At 36.1% G+C, this 11,700-nt stretch overlaps 1 protein-coding gene across 1 annotated transcript in view; it reads right to left on the bottom strand.

Annotated features, from left to right (window-relative positions):
- Window positions 1–11,700, bottom strand: part of CCDC88A (coiled-coil domain containing 88A) — a 141,801-nt gene that overhangs the window by 32,287 nt on the left and 97,814 nt on the right. The window contains exons 16-18 of the mRNA XM_039249199.1: window positions 10,711–10,838; window positions 5,465–5,606; window positions 1,859–2,023 (exon numbers count right to left, since the gene is read on the bottom strand). Coding sequence (XP_039105130.1) covers window positions 1,859–2,023; window positions 5,465–5,606; window positions 10,711–10,838 — 435 coding nt within the window. The remainder of the gene's footprint in view (window positions 1–1,858; window positions 2,024–5,464; window positions 5,607–10,710; window positions 10,839–11,700) is intronic.

Raw genomic sequence — 11,700 nt, 5'->3', positions numbered from 1 at the left:
AGAGAGAAAGGGAGACACAGAATCTGAAACAGGCTCCAGGCTCTGAGCTGTCAGCACAGAACCCGATGCGGGGCTCGCACCCATGAACCATGAGATCATGACCTGACCCGAAGTCTGATGCTTAATGGACTGAGCCACCCCGGCACCCCAAAAGAAATCTACTTTTATATAAAGATAAATCATTTTTCTGGGAAAACTGTTTAGTGATTACTTCTGGATGAAAAAGTATGAATCAACACTGTAGGAAATTAAATTTTGGCATATGGCTTTAAAGTTTGCAAAACATGTTACATTAAAACACAATAGCAACAACCACAACTATTTTACCTGTTAGCATATATATTCCAAAAGCTCATTCATCGTTAGAGGATAAATGTTTGGTAAATTTATTTGATTAGTGTTCCTTGTCAAGTATTTCTCCAACTCACTCAGAGAATATTTACTGTGTCTGCTATCCACAAGGCTTAAGTCTACATACTGAAGGACAGTGGGGAAAAAAGAAAGACAAGCTTTCTGCTTTTAAGGAGCTTTTTTCGATTAGACAACCAAAAACTTAAGAAATAATATGATTTCACTAGTGAAATGTGCTATGAAGAAACTAAATAAGGCAGTGGGTTGATATTAAATGGCTTAGATTAGAATAGCTACTTGACTGAGGGAGGGGTCCGGAAAGACCTCTCTCAGGAGATGTGTCACGTGAGGCCTGGATACTGAGGGAAGCTAGCCATGTGTTCCAGGTAGAGGACACAAACATAAAGGTCTGGAGCAAACAGAGAAGGTCAATAGGACTAGAATTAATTTACTTGTTATATACCAGGCATTGTTTTGTGTTTTCCAGGTATCGAGTATAGTAATACTATCTCCAGATTAATAAACAGAGGGGGTGGAAGAGTGGTATGGTATAAGGCCAGCAATACAGGCAGGACAAAGTCAGAAATGATTTTACAGGACACTGAAAAATTTGAATTTTATATATTTTTTTAATTTTTATTTTTTTAAAATTTATTTTTGAGAGACAGAGACAGTGTGAGCAGGGGAGGGTCAGAGAGAGGGAGAGACACAGAATCCGAAGACAGGCTCCAGGCTCCAAGCTAGCTGTTAGTACAGAGCCCAACACGGGGCTCGAACCTATGAACCATGAGATCATGACCTGAGCTGGAGTCAGATGCTCAACTAACTAGGCCACCCAGGTGCCTGTAAATTTTTTAATTTTTATTTTATTTTTGAGAGTAAGACAGTGATCATGAGCACGGAAGGGCAGAGAGAGAGGGAGACACAGAATCCAAAGCAGGCTCCAAGCTTCGAGCCCCACGAACTCAGGAAGTGTGAGATCATGACCTGAGCCATAATCAGACACTTAACCAACTGAGCCACCCAGGTGGCCCCGGATTTTACTCTAATTGGAAGGGGAAGCCATTTCAGATTTTAAGTAGAAAAGTGGTAAGACTAAGTTTATGTTTTAAAACACAACTCTGTCTACTGTAACAGGAATGGGTTAGACTGTGCCAGGCGTGGAAGGGGGAAGACAGCCCTGGGAGGATATTCTGTCATCCAGATGAGAGATGATAGCACCGGAGACGAGAGTGGCAGCAGCAGCAAGAGGACAGAAGTAGACAGGCTTGGGGTCTATTTTCACAAGAGGTGACAAAGCTTGCTTGTGGACTTATATGAGGGTGATGTAGAAATGTATATTAAATTATTACTCTTCAGTCCTTTATTACATTGTAAAATAAATCAGTCAAGAAAGTATAAATGAACAAAGCTCCAAAATCAGATTAAAAATGTTTTCTGAGTTATACATCCAATGATGTATAACTTCTAAAAATTCTTATTCCTACAAAAATTTAAAAATACTTACATTTCTTTCTACTTCAATTAATCTGTCTTTAACTTTCAGAAGCTCTCTAGTCGTTTCTTGACTTTCTCGCTCCCATTTATTGTCTTCACCAGAAGTTGGAGGAGAGCTCTGAACCATCCTTTCTTCATCTTGTCTCTGTTTGAGAGCTTCATAGTTCTTTTTCACCTAATATTTTATTTAAAATATTATAATGGGGAGAAAAATACATAAATACATATATTTTAATGGGGAGAAAAAAATCACCAAAATATTACCTCTCACAATTACACTCTGCACTGGTCTAGTGAATATGAAAGACACTTCATGTAAAACTGTGATAAATAATATGTATGACTACCATTACTAGCATGATCACAATTTATGCTTTGTAAAGTGCAAATCCTTTCCTTCTGGAAAATATTAAATACACTCTGCTTATACTCTAATAATATATTCTGTAATTTCAGATCCTGTTTTTTTATGATGAAGAATGTATTAACTGGATAAAGACATGTTGTTAAATATTAATAATTGGGTTTTCTGACATATGTATAGCTGATTTAGAGATTTCAGAGATCCCCATGTAAAGAACAAATGAAGACTTGACATATAATAATTATTTCTAAAAAGATACCAAAAGTGGAAGAAGTATCTGTGTATGTCTGCTCATGTAAGAAGGATATGTTACTCAGAATGAGTTATATTAACAGATAAAATTAATGACTTCTTTATTCAGATTCTAAACCACATATAATGACTACATTTTATAGAAAGTGAACAATCCAAGGATATACTTTACCCAGGGTTTTCTGCTGTGAGTATGACTAAATCTTACTTTAAGAAAGCCCACTCAATACTAACAACTGGGTAATGTTACATTACCAAAATTACTGATTAACTTAATAGCTCTCTTCAATTTAGACTGATTATTATTATACTTATCTTGGATCATTACATTTTCCGAGGAGACATTTATACTTAATTTCTAAATTAAAGCCCAAACTTTATATTAAGGCAAAAACATAAATGTTTCAAATAATTAAACATCTAGGGGGACCGGGTGGCTCATTTGGTTGAGCATCTGACGACTGATTTCAGCTCAGGCCATGATCCCACAGTCCATGAGATCGAGCCCAGCATCCAGCATTGTCAGCATGGAGCCTGCTTAGGATTCTCTCTCCCTCTTTCTGACCCTTCCACACTTGTGCACATGCCCATGTGTTCTCTCCCTCTCTCTCTCTCAATAAATTAATTTAAAATAAAAATAGAATAAAATAATTCAACATCTAAAGCAATCTTTAGGAAGCTTATGACTCAAAACAATAAACTTTGCTATTATGGAGTTAGAAAATAATGAAGTAAGACTGAAGACAAAAGCTGCCCTAGATAGAATATAATTTAAAGCATGGCTGAATGATCGAATAGATGTTTTGGGATCCTAACTTTACAGTTTTCAGGGTTTTTAAAATTACTTTGAATACCCTAATTACAGAAGAGTGACATCATTTCTTGTCTCCCATTTTACATGAATTCTCCACAGCATGTTTTTTTCTAAGCTTATAAAGACTACAGACTTATGCCATTATTAAGAAGGAGAGCTGAGAGTAATACACAAAGATTTTAAAAAAAATTTTTTTTAATGTTGTATTTATTTCTAGGAGAGAGAGAGAGAGAGCGAGCGTGAGTAGGGGAGGGTCAGAGAGAGAGGGAGTCACAGACTCTGAAACAGGCTCCAGGCTCTGAGCTGGCAGTCAGCACAGAGCCCAACGCGGGGCTCGAACCCACAAACTGCGAGATCATGACCTAAGCGAAAGTCGGACGCTTAACCAACTAAGCCACCCAGGCGCCCTAAAGCTTATTTTTTTTAGCCCATTGTTCTTATAACTACATTTCAACAATTGTCCCTTTACCTTATATATCATTAATTAGAATCCCTGATTTATGTTCATATAAAAAATGACATATTTTCCATCGAGGTTTCTTAGAGGCAGCATATAGGTGTGTCATGCCTTTTTACTTTATTTATTAACCTCAGTCTCTCAACTGAGGTGTTTAGACCTTTTATATTTAATGTGATTATTGATCTGGTTTGGTTTAAAACTACCATTTGTTATTACATTTTCTATTTGTCCAATCTGTACTTTGTTCCTCATTTTTTCTTTTTCTGTTTTCTGGGTTTTTTATAATTCTATTTTATTTTCTTTGCTGGCATATTAGCCATACCTTTTTGGTCATACTATTGTAGCAGTTACTTCAGGCATTCAACCCATACTTAACTTTCATAGTCTTCAAGTGATAATAGTATAAAGAGCCAGAACTGTTTAATTCCACTTGAATGGCAGGAAGCTAGTCCAGTAATAGTTATGCCAAAATGGCTGGAGATGGAAGACAATGACGGCATTTTGAATCTCTGCCTTCTAGACTTGAAATACATGTATACTAACCCACACCCAAAACCCAATCACTTTCTGGTTGAGTAGCTTCATCAAGTTGACTTTCTTATAACCGAGATAGTACAGATTAATTAAATCTGACACCAAATTTTACTTTAATTTTTTGGATAATCCTTTATGTTAACTATGCAAAATTCTAGAGTTTCTTCTGTAACAATATATATTTCATGGAACAAATAACAATGATGGTATGGGCAAATGGGGAACAAAATCTTTTTCCTTTTCTGCATGGGAAATTCATCTTTGGTAATGGTCTTTCGAAATCTGAGAAAACTGGAACATTCTGTTACCAGGCAAGCTTGCATGTGAGAAAAATTACCTAACTGGTAAATTATATTTGGACTAGAAGAACTAGAAATACCTAATAGGAGTCTGTATCTTTAGACTTCCCTGACTGCAACAACTCTTAAAATTAGTATATCCATTGTAGAGATCTTATACCTATGCCTTCAGGGTTTTTGCAAGAGATGATGACTACTATGGAGCATAAAGTCTCAAAGCAAGGGGAGCTCCTGCAAGTTCAATGTGAATTCCATCGTCTTGCACTTGAACTGTCATCTGGTGGGAATATGACTCTCAGACAATTATATTAAGAGGGACCCCTGACAATGCCTGGCTATATATTTGTATTTAGAACCAAGTGGTTCTAAATGTGGCCCACAGTAATCTTGTCAATCTGAATGTTTGATTGCTCTTGCCTTGCTTATTTCAACAGAATTACTCCAAACATCACAAGAAAACAGATCTGGGAAAAAACCTCATATTTATGAGATCAGGTGCTTTCATATACCACACATACTATTTGCCTCTACTTGGTATCCTCAAACCCTATCTTTGCCTATCAAACTTTTATCTGGATTTTCAATAGAAGTGTGTCAGAGTGAAGTGTCAGTATCACACTGAAAGCTTTTCCCAATGGAGTAAGACTACCTCTTCTCCATACCATTCCCACAATACTGATATGCCTCTTACTGCATGGGGGACATATGCACATGAAACAGAATTTCATAAATTACGGTAAATATAGTTTGTTATAAACTAAAAGAACCAAGATCTGTTATTCTCAAATTTAAGAAAAAGACAAAATATTAATGATGTTGCTTTTTGTTTCCTACTTTACATTTTTCTGTCCAAATATTTGACAATTAAAATTCCTTCCACGGAAATCACTTACTGTTTTAAGTTCTTGGCGCAACTGCTGGTTATAATTTGTGGATTCTTCTAATCGAGCTTCTAAAGCAGCAATTTTTTCTTCTTTAATTTCAAGAGACTTCTTTAGAGTAGATTCTAATTTTGATTCCAAAAGCTTGTACCTGCTATCCAAGTACAAAAATAACAGAGTTCATCACTGGAGGTCAAAAGTTATTTTTAAAGATCATTATGACCATAGACACTGTTACCATAAAGAGGTCTTATGAAATAGCATTTTTTTAAGAGGGAAATTATTCTATTGCTCCATTCCTCCCTTTAAACTATTCCTGGTTATAAAAAAAGAAAAAACAAAACTCAACTGAGTCAATGGAGCTCCAAATTAGAGCCTAGATTGTCAAAAGCAAAAATTTATGCTCAAAAAAGGCATCTGGAAGATTTAAGTCCCAAAATTTTCTAATTTTATAAGGATAGAGTCTATAGGATAAGAAGTAGATGGGTTTATTATATTATTAAGCATTTGTCTATGATATGAGTGTGTTAAGGTATTTATATAAGGAGATAGGTGTAGTTAAGCTTAAAACTTACAGAAGGGTAGAGTACTTGCAGAGTATTTTAGAAAGGGAATGATAGACCAAAGATACTAGATACTGGTAAGAGAGTAGGAAGAGGCAAATGTGAATACCAATATTTCAGTTATCTTTTTGAATGGTGGTTTTATTAATAATTACATTATTTGCAGTTAATAAATTTTTTACAAAAATGAACAGTTTGAGAGTGAATCACAAACTAAAGAAGATCATGACTGATTCTTATACCTGAGAACCTAATGACTAAACCAAATAAAAACCTAAAGTACATATATGAGAAATTTTGTCACATTCTGCCTTTCACTGTAATTTGTGTACACACACATACACACACACACACACACACCCCTACTTAACCAGTTTTACACACACACACAACTCTGCTTAACCAGTTTTTAAAAATTTCTTTTATTTATTATATTTAAAAAATAGTTTGTCAAGTTGGTTTCCATATTAACACCCATTGCTCATCCCTACAAGTGCCCTCCTCCATGCCCATCACCCCCCTTCCCTTCCCCCCCACCCCCATCAGCCCTCGGTTTGTTCTCAGCATTCAAGTCTCTTATGGTTTGCCTCCCTCCCTCTCCCCCACTACTTCTCTCCTTCTTCTCCTCCATGGCCAGGTTTTAAGTTCAATGAGCACAGAGAACAAATCTCATTCATTTTGGTACTGGCTTGAATCAACACATATTTTTAAAGCATTTAATGAATCTAACTTTGGATATATTGAGTATCAGATGCCTGAGTTGCCTATAAACTGTCCAGCTAGAGATGTCCACTAAGCAGAGAATAATGTGACTGTCAGATAAGATGATGGATGGCAATGCATAGCATACAGAACAAATGATTAAGAGGCCTGAGAACATAACCCTAGGAAACTACAGTTAAAACCTTGGGTTGTAACTTGTTCTACAAGTGTTCTGCAAGTTGAAGAAACATTTCTAATAAATTTTAACTTGATAAACCAGCAATGTCTTGCAAAACAAGTAGTACATGATGCTAAACATCACATGATCACAACCGAGCCAATGGTTCTTGAAATGTGCTTTGATATGCCAGTACTGTGGATTACAAGCCATGTTTCCAGAATGAATTATACTTGCAACCCAAGGTTTTACTGTATATTGAAAGACACAGGAAAACAGCTGTTAAAAAAGAAAGACTAGAATGACCCCTTAGCACTCTATTTGTAACTCTATCACTAAATTTACTTTGTTGCATTCCACCTATTTATACATTCAAATCCATAACCTAGACTACCTATTCCTTTATGGGAAGAATAATATTTTAATTGTAACTTGAAAGGGTCAGAGAGAATGACACTAATGAGAAAGATGAAAAGGTTAGACTAATAGGAACACCATCTGAGATTAGAGGTAAAGACAGATGTAGATATACATAAATTCCAAGACAGAAGGGATGAAATGTTAAAAGAATTTATGTCTGTAAACTTTTATTTTCTTTGTGACGCTAAGATTAATGTAATGGTTAAGAAAGAAGCTGGTTTAGTGGCTTAATTAAGACACTTCTTTTCCTTATCGACTGAATTTGATCATGGTCTCAATTTCATTTCCTAAAACACTGAGTTCAATATATACCTTTATTTCTATTTCTAATGCTTTCATTATATACATAAATGTAGACTAATGAACAAATCACATCTTGTCTAGACTATTTCAATAGCTTCCTAACTGATCTCTTTGCCTCCACTTTGCCCTTTTTCTAATCCATCTTCCTTTTTTAAAAAAGTATTTTGAGAGAGAGAGAGAGAGAGAGAACGAGAACGCACACACGAGTGGGAGAGGGGCAAAAAGAGGGAGAGAGAATCCCAAGGAATCTCTATACTGTGAGTGCAGAGCCTGATGCAGAGCTCGAACTCAATGAACTGTGAGACCATGAGCTGAGCTGAAATCAAGAGAAGGATGCTTAACAAACTGAGCCACCCAAGCGCCCCTTTCTAATTCATCTTTCACATCACTCTAAGTGGGTGCCTGGGTGTGTCAGCTGGTTGAGTGTACGACTTTTGATTTTCAGCTTAGGTCATGATCCCAGGGTCATGGGATCGAGACCTGTGTTAGGCTCTGTGCTGAGCTGGAGCCAACTTGAGACTCTCTCTCTCCTCCTCTTTCTGTTTACTCCTCTCCCCCATTTGCAGATTCTCTTTCTCAAAACAGAAAAAAAGTTCTCAGGGTGCCTGGGTGGCTCAGTCGGTTAAGCCTCTGACTTTGGCTCAGGTCATAATCTTGTGGTTCGTGGGTTCAAGCCCCGCATCAGGCTTTGTGCTGACAGCTAGCTCAGAACCTGGAGCCTGTTTCAGACTGTGTCTCCCTCTCCCTCTGACCCTCCCCTGCTCACACTCTCTCAGAAATAACTTTTAAAAAAACATTAAAAAAAGAAAAAAAAGAAAAAAATTCTCAACACATCTTTGTGCTTTATTTGCATGGAATGCCCTTCCACACCACTTCCACCTTGCATGGTTCAGTCAGTCTTTAAGGTTCAGCTGAAACATTATCATTTCTTTGATGCTTGGTGATCATTTTTAAGAGCTCAATTAACAGTGAGTAGCTGTCTGAATTAAGGCTTGAGAAGAGGTGCCAAACAATATGAAAGACCCATCTACAGTTGGGTTCTAAAAGGGTAGGTTAGGGTAGCTACATGGTTTATTGTTTGTTTTTTCCCCTCTGCTATTTAAATGTCTTACATACACATGACAGGTAATAAATCTGTTTAAATAAAGAAGAGATGCATATTCAGTATCTATATTAAGAGGCAGTCAACTAAATTGGTCCTTAACTATCTATTTAACTCAAATAAAAAGGTTTTCATGGAACAGCTGTATGATTAACCCAATTACAGTTACTTGAATTCAGTGCTAGAACTAATGCCTCAAATTACTTCTATTTGTTATTACAGAATATTTGAGTATAAACCAACCTATTCTTAACTCTGAATATTTTCAAAATGATAAAGATAAATCTCAAATAATCAGCATTAATTTTTCCTATATACATTTATTTAATATAGAATATAAATACTATAACAGTAACAATGGGTAGACAATAAAATACAAATTCTACTAAAAAACTCCAATGAATTAAAATCTAGTCTACAAAAACTGTATTTTTAACAATATACACTTCCAGTCTAGCTGGAATCGCACGGCTAAATTGTAGACTACTTAAAAAATCTGATTAACTGGTTCATAGCAGCACTCTCCAGAATAGCTAAAACATGGAAAGAGCCTAAGTGTCCATCAACAGACGAATGGATCAAGAAGATGTGGTTTATCTATACCATGGAATACTACATGGCAATGAGAAACAATGAAATCTGGCCATGTGTAGCAACATGGATGGACCTTGAGGGTGTTATGCTGAGCGAAATAAGTCAGGCAGAGAAGGACAAATATCATATGTTTGCACGTATAGGAGGATTAGGAGGAACTTGACGGAGGAACAAGGGGGAGAAGGGGGGAAATGGTGGGGGAAAGGGAGAGAGGCAAACCATGAGAGACTCTTGAATGCTGACAAAAACTGAGGACTGATGGGTGTGGGGGGGAGGGGGGGATGGGCATGGAGGAGGGCATTTGTGGGGATGAGCACTGTTATGTGGAAACTAATTTGACAATAAACTATTTGTAAAAAAAATAAAATAAAATAAAACATTTATTTCATCCTCAAAAAAAAAAAAACACAAAATAAAACATACTAAAAAAAAATCTGATTAACTGTTTGAAAGACTGTAATTACCATGGGAGAAAAATTTTTTAACCTTATATTAATCATTCTCGAAATTAAAGGGCATATAACGTAATTTTTTATTGTTTGTCACCTTACTTTTCCACATTATTTTTATTATTTTTTAAAGTAGGCTTCATGCCCAGTGTGGAGCCCAATGTGGGGCTTGAATTCACAACCATAAGATCAAGACCTGAGCCAAGATCAAGACTCAGACGCTTAACAGACTAAGCCACCCAGGCGGCCCATTCCACATTATTTTCTTTTTCATGTTTACTTCTTTTGAGAGAGACAGAGAGAGAGAGAGAGAGAGAGAGAGAAAGAAATAGAGAAGGAGAGGCAGAAAGAGAGAGAAAGAAAGAATCCTAAGTAGGCTCCATGCTGTCAGCACAGAGCCTGACACAGGGCTCGAAACCATGAGCCCTTACATCATGACCTGAGCCAAAATCAAGAACCAGACGCTTAACTGACTGAGCCACCCAGATACCCCTCCACATTATTTTTATACCTTAGTTACTTCAGCGTATTTTCCTTTGTTTCATATTTCTCCTCTCACTCTTTAAGTCCACTTTTGGCACACAATATAAAGAATTGAGGCATTTAAGCACATGATTCAAATAAAAACTAACTTCGTATTTCAAGAGAGAGGGTTTGTTGTTAATGTCTCATTTTACTTTCATAGGTAGTCTCTGCTCTTCTGCTACATGAGTGGCTTCTTGTTTCCCTATTATGTAACTATTATAGTAACATTTTAGCATTTTTATTGTATTAGGTTGTGTTTATCTGAGTTTTTACTTTTTTTCTTATAGAACTTTCTCTATGGGAAGAGAGAAACCAGAAAAAGGGTGAAATATGTAAATATTCTGTAGCTAGTATAGGAGAGAAGGTTTGAGCAAAAAAATAACAATAATTTTAACTGTTTGTGAAACAGATTTAATACTCACCTGTCATCAGTACTCTGCTCATCATGCAAGAGTCGCTCTTTATTTAACCCTATCTTTTCAAGCTCATGAGTTAATTTTTCGAGATCATTATTCATTTGCTGAGTCTTCAATTTTTCACACACCAAATCCTTATTTTAAAAGGAATGCAAGACTCACATAAGTGTCATGACCATGAACATCTAAGAAATTCATCCAAGATCGTAACTACCACTATCCAGGAATACATATATATAATTCAAACCAGGAAAAACAGAAATGTTATTGTTAAATTTTTCCTTCATCACTAACAAGTAGTTAAGCAACAAAATAACCTAGTTCAAACAATATGGTTTTACTTTCCGGTTTTTTGGGGTTTTTATTTTTTGCTAATATTACTTGTAATTTTTTGTATTAAAAACTAAAAGGAGAAACTTTATTTGTGAACACTTTAGGTTTGAAAGTTGTGAGAAAAAGAACACTTATCCATTAACTTTTTAATAATGAGCTAGAACTTTAGTACATATTTCTCCCTATGAATATATGCTGTATGCAATACCCTTCTCCCACCACAAGCATCTCTCTGCCAGTGGAAAAGGTCTAACATATTGATCTGAAGAACATACTGATTTGAAGAACTAGGAGACACTCTTAGAAGTTCAGACAGGAGGAACCTTGTTCATGTCTGTAGGACAGCACAACAACAGAAAGAAACAAAAAGCTAATAATGGGTCCCCAATGCCTCGTTAGCAGAAACGCAGACTTCCCAATGTGATGATGTTCTGCCAGAATGCAAAGAAACTTTTTAACTGAACTTAAAAGAGTTATCATACAGAGTAAAGCATAGGGATAGCAAAAAAAAAAAAAAAAAAAAAAAAAAGGCCAAGTATGCTATGAAGAACATGAACATGATCTACATCATGTTCCACTTGGATCTACTGCCAATCTACTCCAGAAAATTTCACAACTCTTCAACACACAGCTCCAAGCAACTACCAATTGTGTAGTGCTGAC

The sequence above is a fragment of the Hyaena hyaena genome, unplaced genomic scaffold, assembly GCF_003009895.1.
Source record: "Hyaena hyaena isolate Hyena2069 unplaced genomic scaffold, ASM300989v1 scaffold_332, whole genome shotgun sequence".
Classification (NCBI taxonomy): domain Eukaryota; kingdom Metazoa; phylum Chordata; class Mammalia; order Carnivora; family Hyaenidae; genus Hyaena; species Hyaena hyaena.
This window is presented reverse-complemented; position numbering and strand designations above follow the sequence as displayed.